The following is an 18,849-nucleotide window of genomic DNA, read 5'->3' as shown; positions in this document are numbered from 1 at the left end:
TATAATTTATTTATTACAGTGACCGGTTTTGACCACTACTGTGGTCATCTTCAGACCAATGAGTAAGAACCTCCTTCTGGTGGTAAATCACTAGAAGGAGGTTCTTACTCATTGGTCTGAAGATGGCCACAGTAGTGGTCAAAACTGGTCACCGTAATAAATAAATTGTGATGAAGACTGTTTTTGATAGTAAAAATATTACCGAACTACTTCTCTACCACTGAAATAATTCATTACTCTCAGAACACTTTTATATCAACTCTGCTATATTTTTTCTTCACAGTAAGACAACTACACAAGTTTCACATGTTCTTTCAAGTCTCATAAATCAACTATGTCTGGAAAACTTGAGTGCTTAACATATACCATTACAGTCTCTTTTGGTTAAATAACCCTTGTGAAATCAGTTATTGCTCCTAGCAAGTCAAACAACAGTGTATATGAGTCTATAGATAAAACCTATTTCATTTGTTCCCAACAGTCACTACTATTTCACTATCAAAGAGTAGCCCTTGATTACTCCTTGTACTGGTCATACGGCTTCCAAGGCGTGCACTGCCACCACTTGTCAGCACAGATAGACCGCCAGAACTTTAGTCTTCTTGTAACACACGCCCATCATGCAACATATGTAAACCGTGGTGCAGTAGACACATTTCCACTCACACACACTCATCCTTAAAATATCGTGTGTTCAAGATAGTGGAAACACGAGTGTCTCTAGAATTTACCCCAAAGTTCTCGAGGCACTACAATACATGTCTGATGGAAGTTATCTGTCACATGTCTGATGGAAGTTATCTATCGACGTATAAAAAAGCATTAATAGACAGACCATTTAGCACTGAAGACACTGCACAAGAGAAGCAGTTCCCAAAGAAGAATAGAAGCATATTTATTTGGATCTGATCAGCATGTCCAAATTGTAATTAATTCATGACACAGGCAACCACAGAAATTATTGGGTAATTCCAGAGGCAGATACATACGGGGGGCGCGAGGAGCATGCGCCTCCCCCCTTGTGAGGCCACATGCACTGCCACCCGTGCCGCCTCCACCAGTCAGCCTGCACGTTATTCATTCATTTCTTTCGTCAGTTGATTCAACTGAATCGAGTTATCAAGCAGTTGTTCTTTTCTATGCAGCACGTGTGTCCATGTCATCATGTTTCATACATTTCTGTCTGGCACACAGGGATTTACTTAATAGCTCTGTTGAACACTAACCCTGACATTGATTGTCCTGTAGACGATGTAATTAACCAATTTGCCAGGAAGAATAGGTGCATAGAATTCATCATTTAAGGAAGAGAACCACAATTGCAAGTCTTTTATATTATAAGATGGCATTGTCTTGTACACATGTATAATCAGTTTAATAAAAATTTCTTAAACTTTGCATGCAACTTGATTATTTTTTATTACGGTAAAAGAAAAGGTAGCTCAAGATACCGTATCTTTAGCACCCCCTTCTTGAGGTTTTTCTGTAACTGCCACTGGGTTATTCTATTTATAAAACATTAATCCTAGACAAGAAATATTAGTAAGATTTTGTGATACTACTTACTTCATCGAACTCCTCTGCCTTGAATAGATTTGGTACTTCTCCACTACTTAAGACATTATTAATTACTTCAACAAAGGCTTCATCTGCAATCTAAAACAAAAACTACTTTAACATTATTCATTATAGAAAATAAGCCTGGCACACTGTTGAGTGGTGCCCATTTGTTACTTGCTATAGTATGAACAACTACTTTTATAGTACAAACAGCTACTTTTAAAAAGTTCCTTAACATTAAAAATATTCATGTCCAGGCTAAACAATATTTATGTTTAGTACACAAATTCCATAACTCCATATACAAAAATTTGTTTGGTAGGATTAAGTAATGTTGTCTTTCAAAGCAGTACCTCTTTATAAACACCTTCCTGGCAGTTCTCCTTCAATCACTTTGCATCCATCTTTTTCTTTTACTGTCTTTTTTTTCTGCTTCCTTTAGATCATCCATTCTCTACCCCCTAATTTTAAACACTAACACATAATCTGTTCTTTTTTCCTAAGAATCTATTGGAGTCTTCTGTTAGTCCAATACACCATTCACTTCCAACCTCTAACATTATGTTTACTATCACTCTTTTATCTACCTCTATATTTCATCATATCATACTGCTTTGGAAAGAACTGGGTTCAATTCCCTTGCTTCCAAGGATTGCTTTATGTGAAAAGACTGGAGCAAAGTAGATATATATTTCCTTTGCTGGTGACATTTTGTTAATAATAGATCTTCAAAAGTTGTACAAAATATCAAATTTCTCACTCAAAAAGGAATTCATACAATTTTACTATTCAATGAGTAACTTTCTGATTACTGATGATAATAGTATAGTTAATTCACATGGAAATATTTTTTCCAAAGACATATTTATTATTTACTATATGTAAAAACCATAGAAAAGAGAAATTTTTGATGAGCTAAAAGCTGTTAATTTTAAATTGTTACAGCTTATTTGAAAGCCTTCATTCTCCTCTTTTCAATAAATAGTTTATTTTTTCCAAAAACATCATATTTCAAAAATTATTCCCATACAAAATTTTTGTGTTCTAGAATGTTCTGACATTAAAATGTGATTATTTCCAAAATTCAGTACTGTCACATTTTTATGTTTCCAAAAAAACACATTTTCACTAAATTAACTTGTTAGTCTGGTAACTACACCAATTAGAAAATTTCACTTTCTGAAGACTTTTTAGCAAACTCGAGGAATCCTTTTACACAGTGAATTGCTATCCTATCAAATATTACTGATAATTTTGCCATTTTATAATTATAAAGGTGTTATTAAACAAAGGCATGTTAGTACTTATTGTGTCTTTGCCTCTTTAATTTTAGTTTTTTATATTAATATCTAATATGGAATAATCTTGTATATTACCATTTTTTGGTGCCTATCTTGTGTGCACCTTTGAATAGGTATCATGGACAAAGCTTTAGACAGTTGCACTACTGGGTCCATGTCATAAACATCATGCAGTCAGTCCTCAGTATGTAGTCCAAATGTATACATCATGTACCAGTCCTCTAATTTTGCTGTTTTTTAAACTAATAACCAGATGTATTAACTCAGCATTTAACAATTTGTATTCTTTTAATACAAGTGTCTATAAACAGGCACTGTACACATAATATTAGTCAGTTTCCTGCTGTGTAGTCCAAACATAGCCATCATGTAATTTTCAGTCAGTGTTCAATAGTTACAGTGCAAAGTTAATATCTGGCCACTTTAAAAATTTTGGCAAAATTCTTTTCAATTAGGAGAAGTGCTGGCCCATGATATATTAACTGTCTAACTCATGAATACAAGCTAACCATGAAAATGTTACTATGTGGCAATTATTAGGAAATGGTCAAAAATTAACTTTTGCAGTGATATGTATGTTATGTAACAACTCTTCGCCAAATCCAAAAGTTACAGGAGGACTAGTCAAGAAGAAATTCCAGAAGACTTCTGGGGCACAATTACATGTCAGAAGTGCTTCAAATTGACAAATGTTTCTACATAAAGTTACAATAATGATAGACTAACAAATAGAGTAACGAAATTACATACAGTATTTGTTAATTGTTCTGGTATCAAGAGCAGAAAAATCAATAGATTGAGATATAATTAGTAAACAAGTAGATAACTAGTTTTCTGTTCTACTAAATCACTATGATCATCATGGAAATGTAATATTTATACCTGTGTATCATTAAATAGAAATGTAGTAGCTTTATTTTCAACTCCTGTGACTGTGTATAATGTTTTTAAGTCTTCACGAAATTCCTGGACTCGGTATTGTTTTGTAACTTCAATTTGAAATGTTTGATATTCACATATGTATGCTGCAACACGAGATAAAGACTGTCTTCCACTGCCACCTAAGAAAAAGAGTAAATATTGTGATTTTGTTTCTTATTTGTTTAATCAGATTCTGTGGAACCATTCAAGCAAGAGCTACTTGGTCATGGAATGAGTGAATGCATAGTTTACATAATACTGATAAGAAAATTTATAAACAAAATAATTAAATAACAAAGCATTAAAAATTGTGAGAGACTGTATGAATAAATAACACATTACAGAGAATTGTTATCAATTACTGTAAGGAACTTCTGTACAGGATAGAAAAAGTGTGCCTTAAAGAAACAATTCAACTTTGGTTTGAATTCTTGTAGCTTATCATTCAGTTTGTTTGGTTCCATTGGAAGCCTGCTGGAAATGAAACTAGCTGAACAGTACTCACCGTACTGTAAAAAGCTTAATGAAGTGTTGTCCAAGTGTATTTCATTTTTCCATCTAGTGTTAACTAAATTAATGTTTCAATATAATAGAAAGAAACATTCCACATGGGAAAAATATATTAAAAAACAAAGATGCTGTGACTTACCAAACGAGAAAGTGCTGGTAGATAGACACAATAAAAAACACACAAACACACACACAAATTTCAAGCTTTCGCAACCCACAGTTGCTTCATCAGGAAAGAGGGAAGGAGAGGGAAAGATGAAAGGATGGATGGATATGTGTGTGTGTGTGTGTGTGTGTGCGAGAGTATACCTGTCCCTTTTTCCCCCTAAGGTAAGGCTTTCCGCTCCCGGTATTGGAATGATTCCTTACACCCTCCCTTAAAACCCACATCCTTTCATCTTTCCCTCTCCTTCCCACTTTCCTCATGGAGCAACCGTGGGTTGCGAAAGCTTGAAATTTGTGTGTGTGTTTGTTATTGTCTCTATCAACATACCAACGCTTTCGTTTGGTAAGTTACAGCATCTTTGTTTTTAGATATATTTTTCCCACGTGGAATGTTTCCCTATATATATATATATATATATATATATATATATATATATATATATATATATATATATATATATATATATATATATATATATATATATATATATATAATAGAAGGAAACATTCCACGTGGGAAAAATTATATAAAATCAAAGATGAGGTGACTTACCGAACGAAAGCGCTGGCAGGTCGATAGACACACAAACAAACACAAACATACACACAAAATTCAAGCTTTCGCAACAAACTGTTGCCTCATCAGGAAAGAGGGAAGGAGAGGGGAAGACGAAAGGAAGTGGGTTTTAAGGGAGAGGGTAAGGAGTCATTCCAATCCCGGGAGCAGAAAGACTTACCTTAGGGGGAAAAAAGGACAGGTATACACTCGCGCACACGCACATATCCATCCACACATACAGACACACGGAAATTCTATGGCATTCACTGTGAAGTATCTGCAATAGTGCACATGCCATTCTCCTTGCAGAAATCTTAAAGCTCCTACACAGTTTTTGTTTGCATGGCAATGATAATATTTATGAAGTACTAAATGCAATGATTCTTTATAGCATATCACACACTTAATCAAAAATGTTAACACAAAGTATGTTCCAGTTGGAGTAAAATATGTCACTGAAAGGGTGGAGAAACTTTGAGACTTAAAAAACCCAAAGTATGGATGAATGGTATCACACTAAAATTTCTATTCCCTTGATATCAGGTATGTGTCAGTAAACAAGTTGTGTAATGTTATTCTGGTACTGATTAATGTTACATAAGATTTTATTCTGAACACCCATGATTTATTTATGTACTATATACGACATCTGTCTCTGCTGTATTTTTGTAACTTCTGTTTGAGGTACTGACTAGGTAGCAGAGGGCATTGCCGGCACTGTTATGATGTCATTACAGGTGCAGCAGTGAATTCTCTTTGCCAACTGCAGCTTCAAGGAATACACTTGAACTCAAACTAACAATGGAGAAGACCAGAACATCAAAATTGAATTCATAATTAGTTGGTCTCTTATCTGAAGTCTTTTAACAAACATCTCACAATAGCATCTTATGAGACATTATTCTTTGTGTGCTCAAGTCTGGAAATGAATTGATTTGTCAATGCTAACTTCAAGTCTGCTGATTTAAGTAATATGCAACAATTTCCTGGTGTACTATGATTCAAGAAATGCACAGGAATACTGCATGACTAATTACAGTCACAATTCAACGCAGTTTAATGACTACAGATTCGTGTAGCACACCCACATCACATCTGGACCAGTCTGTTTAAAGGTGAATGTTATATGTGTCAGTGACTGCCACCAATCTCTCCACTTACATTAAACTTTAAGTGAATTTAAGGTAATGTACTCCAGGAAGGTTACACTCCTATGCAATAGTGGAATGCTCAAGGAATTACTGTCAAGATTTCAGAAGATCCACTCTGAGGCTGATGTTTATATGCTCAACGAACAAGTAACAAATAATTCACATCACCAAATTTAATTTTAATAAAAAAAGTAAACAGGACTGAAAATTCAATACTTTTCATATTGAGAAGGACTGAAAGAGTTAAAATCATATTACTTACCATGTCAAACAATTTGGTTTAGTTTCTTTTGCTATAACAATAATTGCAACTTTGAGGATGTTGAATTCCACTAGATCCATTCTTTATAACTGCATGTAATATGCTCTATGATATATTATTTTCTGCTATTTGCTCACTTATGCATGAAGTATTCATTTCAAAACAGAAAGAAATCTGAATTGTGTGCTGAATTTACAAAAGAATGTTCATGACTTAAAGTTTCTCAGGACTATTCACAATTCAATTCTTTATAACCACTGTCTTCTTAGAGTAGAATGAGTTTAGTCATTAAATACATAATTGTTAACAAGGGTATTTGCACAGAAAAATTCTTACAATTTAATTTCACTCGTTTATTAACATTCTTAAAACCTGATAGTGACACGGTTATTTCAATAAGTTTTGCTACCCTGCAGAATGAGTGTTTCACTAACAAATTATAAGCCTCAACTTCAAAAGTATTCCATGGTCATCAACAAGTAGATTTTCAGTGGTTATTAAACAGTTCTATACACATTATTTTCTGTTAGTTCTTGGTCTTCTCCAGTCTGTGCCTTGGCAAACCGAAGTCTGCTTGCCTCTAGAATTGTGATGGTGTATGTTCTCGCTAGTGTCAAACTCACTTAAGTTCCTTTTAGCACACAGTAATGCTATAAAAATATGTAGATTTACAGCTCTCAGAATATCTTCAGCTTGACAAGAAGATGATAGCAGCATTCCTCAGAATTCACTTTTCTCAGTACAGTTTTCCCACAAATGGTTCCAGTGTTTCATTAGAATTACAGAGGAGTTCATTAGAAGAAAACCAGTTCATAGCCAGTTCAGATTTTTTCTGCAGTTGCCTGATGCAACTCCATGTGGATGTGGTGTGTATTAATCATTGTTGTGTTGTCTGCAAAATATACCTCTGAATTAGCTTCTACATAGGAAGATAAATAACTAATTACAGAGATGAAAAGGAATGGAGCCTTGCAGCACAAGTGGAAGTGACTTCCAAAGGGCATCATTTTTAGTGGAGATAAATTGTCTCTTGTTGCTTAAATATGACTTGATTACAGTCAAAGATTATTTATGCATGCCATAAAATTTCATTTTTGCAAGGAGTATGTTAAAAGATGTTCAAAGGCTTTACTGAAGTCACAAAGAACAACAGATACTAGATCCTTATTTTCAAAAGCAGTAAGCACATAGTTAAAAACTTCAATGAGAGCAGTAGTAGCAGTATTTTTCCATGTTGGAACCCAAACAGTCTGTTGAAGAGGAGTTAATGTTTTTCATAATAGTTATTTAACTTGTTATACGAGAGAGACTTGAAAACTTTTAAGGAAACTGGAACAGAAGTAACATGTTAGTAGTTTTGGGCATCTGCTTATTGCCCTCCTTGAAGGTTGCTATAGCTTAAGCAATTTTGAGTGCATTAGCAAACCTACAGTTCCAAGAAAAGTGAAAGGAAGCATTTAAATCAAACACTGGAAACTCCAAGTTAGAACATCAAGAATATAAGGACCATGGTAAAGGTGACACATTGAGGTGCAGACAGGCAGAACAAAAAGACTGTTACATACTTAGCTTTCAGCCAAAGCTGTCTTCAGAAAAGGAAACACACACACATCCCATCTCATTTATTAAGAATAGGAAGGGATCATTCACATCTCCTGGGACCAGAAGTAAATCTTCTCTGTAGTTTTGGAATTTTCTTGTTTATAAAATCCCATACTGCTTAGTATTTGTTATGAGCACCTTCTGTGAACTGAAAGGTGGCACCTATTCTGGCATATCATCATTTCATTAAATCACAATTATCTTCTATTTCTATTTTTTGAAATATCTTCCATTAGCTTCTATTAACCTTTAACTAGTTACCCACCTTACACATGCTCCCCAAAATTCCACAAACCCAACAATCCTGAATGCCCCATTGTAGCTAATTATCGTACTCCCACTAAAAGGATTTCTGCTCTTGTTGACCAAGGCCTAAAACCAGCTGCCCTATAGCTACTCTCTCACGTCAAAGATATCAACTACTTCTTACACTAGTAGGGCATGGGGGTGGGCTTTGGATGTCAAAAGGAAATAAAGACAGATGCCTAACGCTTATAGGACGGCAGGAGCAGAAGTTTAAAATGTGGCAACAGCCCCTTGCACCACCTGATGTCACTCAGTCCCATGGCACGTTCGGAGCTGCTACGAACTGCCCAACTCACCTTCTGCAAACATGTCATCTCAGCCCGCTCTGATTAGTACTAGAGGCTGCAATCATGCCTATATAATTGGAAAACCATGCCAGCCACAGCAGTTAGTGGTTTTTAGTCCTGAAGACAATGGCAGAGACAGCCATTGAAAACTCAAGAATTTTATTCAAACTGGTGCAGCTTGAAAACTGAAAAGATTTTATTCATAATTCCTAAACTGACTCTCAACCCCTTCCACACCAAAAACTCACTGCCATGCAGCCTGGCCACACAGACGGATTATCTGCATTGATGAGAATTCCCTCGTCCAGTATGCTAAATGTCTCACAAAGACCTTCACAGACAAGCACTGTTCACCAAACTGCAAACAGATTTACCATGTCGCACTTTCACACACCCATAATCCTCTCACAACCCCTAAGAATGAGCTGCAAAGAAATGCCATCTCGTCCCCCACTATCTTCTTCAACTATCTATTATCATGCCCAGAAATGATGGACATCCTACCCAAGATCCTTCCCATCCCTCCCAAAGTGGTATTCCATCACCCACCCAACCTACACAACATTTTGGTCCATCCCTATCCCATTCTCATTGCCAACCCCTTGCCATATCCCTGTGGAACACTGGTTGCAAGACCTGCCTGATTCACCCACCTAGCACAACCTGCTACAGTCTTGTCACAGGTTTATCCTATCCTATCAGAAGCAGGGCCATCTTTGAAGGCAGCCATGCCAGCTCTGCTGCAATCACTGCACGGCATTTTATGTAGGCATGAATGCCAGCCAGCTGTCCACCCGAATCAATGGCCACTGGCAAACGGAAACTAAAACAGAGTTGACCACCCAAAACCATCACACTTTGCTGACCATGACACGCTACAGTTCAAGGACTGCTTCACAACCCATGCCACTTGATCCTTCTCTCTAATAACAGCTTTCCTGAATTGCATGGATGGAAATTATCTTTGAAACCTATCCTTCATTCCCATAACCCTCCTGGCCTCAGTCTCCCTAACCTTCTGTCCCCACGTCAGTCCCCCTTCCTCTGTCCTGGAACCCCCCCCCAGTACATGCCTCCATGTCCTCTTTTTCAAGTGTCGCTCCTCACTGGCTGTGGTATCAATGTGCTACATGTGTGATCAGTGCACTTACCACCCATCTCTCACGTAGCATATTCCTAGCCTTCACATCTGGTGGCTCCCTCTGAGCCACTGGCTACCCGATCCCTCCTCTTGCTTTAGCCTCTTTCAATCTCTGCCCATCCCTCACAACACAACCACCACCCTAGTCCACTTGCCAAACTGCAATCATGACACTGTGTGTGCAGCCACCATGATGTAGGTGCACGGATGTGTGTGTATGTGTGTGTGTGTGTGTGTGTGTGTGTGATTTATATACTTATATTAATTACTATTTACTACACTTATTTCATTTCAGTGAATTTCAGTCAACTAATGGATCCTTTTATTTGCCCCTAAGTCTCTGTTATTTACTGACAGCTATCTAATACTCTCATTGTTAAGTGCTCTTATAATGAAATGACATGTTACAAACATCATTATGCCCTACAGCCATGTTTACAAGCTGACAAGGTGATCATAATGCAGCGTCTCCACTGCTCTTGTATCTTTTTTAATTCTTTCACTACTGTCTGCTGAGTTCTTTTGTGATAATAATAATAACAATTATAATAATGTGGAGGGAGGGGAAGGCTGTTCTAGGATTCTTCTAATCATAGAACCACCTAACTGTTCCTAAGACACTATTTTCTGTGTTGTATCCCTGCAACAAAGGTAAAAAGGCAAGAAGAAGATAAAGAAAATGAAGACTACTAAACTCTTGATGTAGCATGGATAGACCAAGCTACTAATGGTCATATATCAAAAGTTAGGAGCTACTGAGGCACTACTAGCTAATGACTGCACACCTTGTGTAGTTACTGAAACAATGAAGAAGTAGAAAATGTGGCAACAGATAATTGTTATAACTTATGAGGATGAATGAAATTCGGGAAAAGAAAAGTAAGAATAAGGTTTTTGGTGGAATAGTGAAACTGCAAGAAGAAGAATGGATGGAGATGACTTGCAAATGATAAAAGAATTAAATTAACACAGAAACAAGGGAATAAACACTACGGATCTTAACAAATTGGGAACAGCATTAAAGAGAGATGTGGATATAATCTAGTAATTAGATAATATATAAAAGTGATGTCTGTTCTGTTGGTAGGAAATCATTATTAAGAAATGCCAGTTTATGGAGATATTCAGGAAGGTATTTCAATATGGCTGCCCTACAGATACTAGGATCTAAACAATTTTGAAATATGAAGAGAAAAGCTGATTCAGTTCTTTCATCCACTCAATCATTCTGTTTACACGTCAGAAAAGAAGTAGTGCTGATTCCTTCTTACCTATGCCTACTAACAACATATTTCCTCTTGGCTGAGAGATCACACGGACTATGCGACAAATGTGCTGTATGGCAAATTTGAATAAGACAAGATCCACACGGGCAACTCCAGGGGTGACATTATATTCTTCTATTTGGCCTTCCAAATGTCTCCTCAGTGCAGCCAGATCTGTTATGTCTTCATAGAATCCATAGCTACTAATGAAGTCAGCAAAGATGGGAGACTCTTTCTCAGGACATACACTTGAAAATGTTAAATCAAAATGTTTTCCCAGCTGATCATTCATTTGGTTAAAAAACCATTCAATATCTCTGAAAAAGAATTTAGGAAGTCATTAAATTCAAGATTAATACAGAAATGTATATAGCAAATAGAAATTATGGTATGTATTTGTATTTGTTTTATTTTAACTTATGCAACAGCAAACATACAGTACTGAAATGCCCTTTATTTCATGAATTAATGTTTTATTCACAATACATATATTACAGTTATCAATGTAAAAAACTGGATGAGTGTGAGTAGGATTCACTTTCTGAGGGTTCCAAACCTACTTAATTGTGGATATATATAGTTAAATACAGGTTCTGATGAGTGAGTTTATGCGAATCAAAATATGTGACACAGATATCTGTATATTTTGATTGCAGTGACTCGTAAGCTTAACTTTTTTACACTGGCATGGGACTGTAGATCTTAGTATTTGACAAAATTTACATTTTGCACCTCTATCCATTCCTGAGAAAAATAGAACTTATCAGACAAGCGGACAGAAAGAAAACAAAGTAATCCTATATGGGTTCTGTTTTTACAGACTGAGGTACAAAACTCTAAAAATAGTAACAATAAGATCAAACATCGTAAACTGCGGGTTGGAACATCAACAATGTAGGAAAAGACAGACTGCTACTTACCATAAAGAAGACACATTAAGTTGCAGACAGGCACAATCAAAAGACACTTGCTTAAAGCTTTTGGCCACTGCATTTATCGGTAAAAGAGAAAAGCACACCATTCATACAAATGAATAAGCACACCTCACGCACATGACTGCCATCCCCAACACCTCGGGCCGGGAACTTCCAGTCCAAGATGCTGGAATTGGTGGTCATGTGTGCATGAGGAGTGCTTGTTTGCATTGATGATTTCTCCAACATGGCCTGCCAAGTAGCCCAGTCCATGGAGTGGGATACACTGCTTGGCAGAGAGCTGTCATCAGTTTATCATGGATGGCCAGAGCAGTTACCAACATGAGCAGACCCATTATATTACACCTACTTCTCTCTTGACTACTTTTTCAATGCCAAGGATAGTGTGTTGTGTTGGCCATCTAGGATGCAGAATGTCATTTGTCATTCCACCCACACTATAACCAAGAACTGTACAGTTGCTTCACAATCACAATGAAATCATTAGCAAGGCAACATGCATATTGGCCAGGCATTAATAAGGAAATTGAAATAGCCGTCTGCTCTTGTTACACATGCATCCAAAATCAGTCAGGGGAAAATACGATGATAATAATTTTAGACTACAAGTAACAGGCTGAAGGGAAATAAACAAATAAATGATGGTGGTGGATGATCTCTCCAATTCCCCATTTGTTGGCCAAATTTCCTCAATGATTGACCACATACAGAACATGCAAACACATTCACAACAGAGGGAGGAATGAACACAATTGTATGAAAAATTTCTGCCAGAGAAATGGAATATCCCACCTGACCAATGAGTCTCTCCAATCAGCATCAAATTCAGGAGCTGACAGATTGCCCTAAGACATTTGAAAATCAGAAGGCAAATAGGATGCACATTCAGTCTCACATGGAAGCCTTTATGAGCTTCCTCGTGCATTATCAGTCCATCTCCCCATCCCCCCCCCCCTCCCCCCACCACGACCATCATCAGTCAGTTGAGCCAGAGCCCAGAGCATGTGGTTAACACAGAATTATCATTCAGACACCCAGGTAAGGGACCTGTTCATTTGTCCTCAGTGCCAAGTGCCTCTTGCATTGTCATGAATCATAGGGGATGCAGTTATTTGAAGTCACAGTTGGCCGGAACCAGCTGGTCTGCTATCAAACCAGCTGTGGCCCTGACAACCAGATGCAACTGCATTCCATACCATCCAGAGAAGCCTTATGATTGCCCCATGCCTGGCTGTGTTCCAAGCCATTGCACCCATCTCCACTTTAGGGCAATACAACCTCTGCCAGCACTTCAATTACAAGCCATAGAAGATGAGACTACAGTATCAAACCACACCCCACATCACATTGTAACCACCACACTCACACACACCTTGGAAAGACAGGTCAGCTCATGAAGGCAGGCCCCAGTGCCAACTACTCAGATAACTCACTATCTATCCTACAGCTCTTAAATGAGGCAGATTCCATTATCCCTGTCTCTCTCCCCATGGAGATAGAGCTGCTGACTGGGTTACCAGAATCACACACAAAATAAAAATAAAAGAATAAGTAAACCACAGAATATAATGAAGGAATAACATATACCCTAACATCTAATTCCACATCATTTTATGAATTACACTTACTTCTCATCAACAAGTCTGTCATTAAATACTCTGTAACATTCATGGACCCATAGTCTCAGCATCCTATTTTTTGTATAATGGTATTCACGGTGACTTCTCAATAGACCTTGAAAAACCTAAAAAGTAATGATTGAAAATCAAAGAAGAAAATATATTGTAGCTTTTTAGTGAAATTACTGTTAAATAAAATCTATACAAGATTTTCACTTTACCTTCGATATATCTCGCAAGTTGAAAAGATAGTGAATTTTTGTTGGTGTTGGCAACATTTTGGAACAAACTGCATTGTACAGGTCAATTGTTGCAAGTGTTATTTCATGAGCTGTAATGAAATTTCAATATATGCATTTATTAATATTAAGATTATTCTTATAAAATGCAAGAGAGGAAAGTCTTAGACTTTAGTACTTACATAGTACAGTCTTGTTATACAACTTACAAAAGAATTTAGTCAAATCAGAAAATTTGTAATGGCAATTAGACAAATTTCATGGATAACAAATCTAAATGCCTTCTCTAGAAACTATTTAGAAAACATGTCTGAGGAACCTAATCACAGCCAAATGTTATTAGACATATTGATAACAAAGAGTCCTTAAATTTTGAAGTAATACTGAGACTGAGGCCAACGGCTGTACACAGGCAGCACACCAATAGTCATCAGGTTTCAAAAGTTTAAATAAAAGTTAGAAAGCCAGTATGTTGAGTAAACTACAAAAAGTTGAGTAAACATGAAAAAGATTTATGGCTCAAGTTTGGATGCCTAAAGGTATACTAAATGAGTTGCAGCAGACATTGCATACACTACCAGGCGATATTACTTTTGAATTCTCTACCACAAAAAATATTTAGAATATGAAAACAAAAATTAATTTGGATATGAAAATGTATTAACAAATAATTTATAACTATGGATACCTTTTACTCTTTCCAACTTTTCATAACCTTAGAGGATGTGACCTACAATGTAAAAGGAGCACACTTTCTTAACTGTGCCTTACTCTGGCATTTTTACAGGATTTGGTTTACAAAATGCCTTACTTGAACTCATAAATGATGTTATAATCTATATAAATAAGAAGAACATTCCTCTTGGTTCTTTCATGACCTTTTAAATATGCCTGATTCTATAGAATTTTAAATTCCATTTGAAAAAATTTAATGTTATGGTAATAATGGCATGTAACTAGCATCGAAAGAATCTTAGTGCTATAAGGTAAAACAGAGGAACACACTAAAAGAGTGGAATAAAATTAACATAGATTGAGAGAACACAGCATTTTGTATTCTGTACAGTCACTACTTTACACCTTCCCATAGCTGATCTAAACAAATCATTCAGTAAGGTTATTAAAAAATACTTCAAGCGTTTTTAGTTGCTACAGAATCAAACTGACTTCTATAAACAACTACAGACACTTGTAGAATGTGTGGATATGTATAAAAGTTAGTTTCATTTTATAATTTAGTTTCTTAAGAGTTTAATATTTGTCTTTTCGTATCATTTTAAACACATCATTTGAAGATGGCATGCTAAAAAGTAGAAAGCAGTAATGACACACCATTTGCATGAGCTAAGGGTGAAATATACATAAAGAAAATCATTTACCCAGTGCCAATGCCAGCCACAGACAAAACATACACAACAGATATACAATGTTACAAGTGCTGAGTACGAACAAAAACAGAACAAAGCTGGAAATCCTCAATAACTGTGTCAAGTGCTATACTATCTAAACTGGTGCTAGAGTGAAAATTTATCAAAACATCAGGAGTGTCCTTGACAAACAGGATGAATGTCTCATGCCCGTACAGAAAAATGAAAGGACACACAGTGTGTCAGCAAGTGTATTGTGTATATAAGAACATTACATGGAAATCACTGAAAGTCCTCAGATTTATTGTGGTAGGAACTAGCTAATATTATAATACCGTACACCTTTCACATGAACAAATGCTGTGTTGACCAGATCTTTGAATACTGTGGCACAATTGTGGACCTGGAAACATAAAACTTGTAACACTGACAGTTTACAGGCCACCAGCAAAAAGTATTTTAAGTATAATGAAAGCAGCTCTAGAAACAGTTTAAATAGGTTATCCACAGTTAACTGGAGAATCGTCATTTGTGAAGATTTTACTATTGATTTTCTGTCAGATCAAGGGCACCTAGAGTTGATCACGCCCAGCTTTGTATTTTTCCAGCAATAATTTATCAATGAGGATTGAACAACATAGTGCAACACCAACTGACAATCTGTTTTTAGGTCCAACAATGTGGTAGTGACATGGCTATAAAAATAATAATTTATTTGACCATGCAGGGCAAATGTTAACAATAAAATATACAGACCAGTAAGGTATGGGTAATAGAAGAAAAGTTTGTATTGCAGAGTCATAAACAATGGCTTGATTGCAATGTGTAGAGAGAAATTTTGGGAAGAACATTGAGGAGAAATTTATAAAGCAAACAGTGTAAATGGAAAATTTAGCTATTTCTTAGTTTTATACTGTCATAGCAGACTAAAGCTGCCTAGACAGACCCACTATTTATATTTATGAAACCAGTGTCTAAGAAATAAAGTACACTTCAATGGAATTTCGTACTTCATTCTGTTCATGAGACGGATATATAATCTTGCCATAGTTACTGATTAGTAGCAGACTTACTTAAAGAAATTAATACAATTGGTAACTTTTATATGAGAGGCTGTAGATTGCAGTGCTATGAAGGTGAAATTATGTTGTTTGTATTGGTAGCACTGTCGAAAAAAGTATCATATCATTTCATAGTATAAACACACATTGTATGTGGAAGTGCTAATGTTGTTTTTGCAGGAAAGTGATAAATAAACATGCACATCTCTCGAAAAGTAAAGTATTCAGCAAACCAAAGTGTTTAAGAAATGTGGGTTTCATGGTAACAGATTTTCAAAGAAAGGGATATATCGTGTACAAAATGTGGCATGTAAATTGAAGACAACAAAACACAGCCCAACTTGTCAGTAACACCCATTAGTGCTTCGAAGATTAGAGTAAAACATTGTGAAACTCAGTTTTCTGAAAAATAAAGTTATGTAAAAAGTAGATTAGGTTATATACTGATAGATTTAAACATCCAAACAAATGTGTTTGGTGAATGAGTCAGTTGTAAAGTATGTGGATGACCAGTTAGTTTACACGGAGACAGTGAGGTATCAAACGGACTAGCCAGGAAACTTATCACTGATTGTGCTATTTGTAAATACACTCATTCATTTTGGAATTCTGAAGCGTGATAAGATAATTTTTTTGAAGTCAATGTCAGATGGTTTTATGAATTGAGAGCTATCGGCAAAGGACAGACTGCACCAGAAACGATGTGTGCTGCAATGAATATGCCATGCCCACCTTGTAAAATCGACAAGTATACAGATTTTATTGGAGCTGCTGTAGAATGTGTTGCATGTGAGTCAATGAAGTTGCAAACAAAGCTGATGAAATAAATGATGGTATGACTGACAAACCAGCAACTTCTGATGGCACTGTCTGAGAATTCTATTGCTATGGTTTCTAGTGTGGATACTGGAAAAGTATGCACTCCCAGATTGTAACAAAACATTGTTACAAATATAAATCAGGAAATGAAAAAGAACATATCTGTGACCGAAATTATGAAGGAACAAGTGGTAGTATGGATGCCTCTGCAGCTATTGAATTTTTTAGTCCAGCTATGAATCCCCATCTATGAGTCCCCTGCTCAGCCTTTTGGTGATAAAATTATCACAAAACTGGAATGTGTCAGTAATGTCAAAAAGAGAATGGGCACCAGGTTAAGGAAGTTGAAACAAAGTGTGAGAGACAAGAAACTTTCTGATGGTAAAACCTTAAGAGGCAGGCTGAGAGACAAAATTATTGATGAACTACAGCAACATTGTGGGATGGCCATTAGAAGTAATACTCATGATTCATTGAAAATGAAGCAGGCAATATGGGCTACCTTCTTCCACAGACTGTCCACAGATGAAAAACCAATACACCAACTTTGCCCTCCTGGACCATATTCCTGGTGCAATTATTGTAATGCCCAGTATTCAAACAGCTCATACAGACATAAACATTCCATCCCAGCAGCAGTCATGATATAAAACCTGTTTACAGACACCTGGCAAATTCTGAATTACTGAAGAAGTGTCTGCATGGTCAAACTCACAATCCAAATGAGCCTTTCAACAATCTCATATAGACTTGCTTACCAAAACGTGTTTTTGTTGGAATGAAGACACTAAACTGGGGGGCTCAGTGATGCTGTTATGCTTTTAATTATGTCAACATTGGTAGGGTGAAAATTCTACAGCAAATGGGAATTAATCATGAAGCAAACTGCACCAAGGAACTTGAACTGATGGACAACGTTCGCATATGCGACACAATTGGCCACTAAGGAGCACAGAAAGAAGAAAAGAATAAGAATCTTGGAAAAGATCAGGAGGATGATACATAGTATGGTGCAGTGTGCTTCTGCATGAGAAAAATAAAAAAACAAAGCACATATTAAGAAGTTTCAGTTGTTCGAAACTTTAGAAGTGACCCTGAAAATTTATAATTTCTTTTGCATTTTTCCAAAAATCTCTGAAACTGCTAGGAGTAGAGTACCCAATTTTTCACGGACTGGCAACATACATATCCTGAGTATACTGAACTAAAAGAAAAACATAATCTTAAGTATTATTATAATTACTTAGGACAAAGTATAAAAAATTACACATAATTTTAACAGTGTAATTAAAAAATTTTATTTCCGAAAGCAGTGACTGAAATGCAATGATTGTATCTCAGTGGACTCAAAATACTACATGTAATGTCCTGTAAAAATTTTATGTCAATTGCTTCAATGGTTTCTGAAATACAGAGGAGCCAAATTACAAAATTTAATACTCTCAAGTTAGGGCATTCCAACTCCTTTTAACATACATAAAATGTCCCAGAACACCTTATACGCAAAGAAAAGGTAGTTCCTCATGATTAGAGAAGCTTATAAAAATAGCTGTGAGATACAAAAATGTAAGGACCATGATTCGCATTTGGTTTGTTTCAATGATTAATGATGTGGTGTTCTAATTGTGCCACAGTGTAAAAAGTTAAACAGTACCATCTATGTTGTCCAAATTAGTAAATTCAGGCTCACATTATGAGTCTATTGCATATTTTTTGAAGAGTGTGTTTCCCTTCTTATGCAGCTGGTAAGTGTCACCTTATCATCAGCCTCACGATAAT

At 36.2% G+C, this 18,849-nt stretch overlaps 1 protein-coding gene across 1 annotated transcript in view; it reads right to left on the bottom strand.

The window, feature by feature from the left end:
* LOC124802831 (dynein axonemal heavy chain 2) overlaps window positions 1–18,849 on the bottom strand; it is a 1,031,222-nt gene that overhangs the window by 369,117 nt on the left and 643,256 nt on the right. The window contains 5 exon segments of the mRNA XM_047263843.1: window positions 1,567–1,656; window positions 3,744–3,922; window positions 11,037–11,347; window positions 13,594–13,709; window positions 13,806–13,915. Coding sequence (XP_047119799.1) covers window positions 1,567–1,656; window positions 3,744–3,922; window positions 11,037–11,347; window positions 13,594–13,709; window positions 13,806–13,915 — 806 coding nt within the window.

The sequence above is a fragment of the Schistocerca piceifrons genome, chromosome 6, assembly GCF_021461385.2.
Source record: "Schistocerca piceifrons isolate TAMUIC-IGC-003096 chromosome 6, iqSchPice1.1, whole genome shotgun sequence".
NCBI lineage: Eukaryota > Metazoa > Arthropoda > Insecta > Orthoptera > Acrididae > Schistocerca > Schistocerca piceifrons.
Note: the sequence above shows the minus strand (reverse complement) of the source record. Positions and strands in the feature narration are given on the sequence as shown.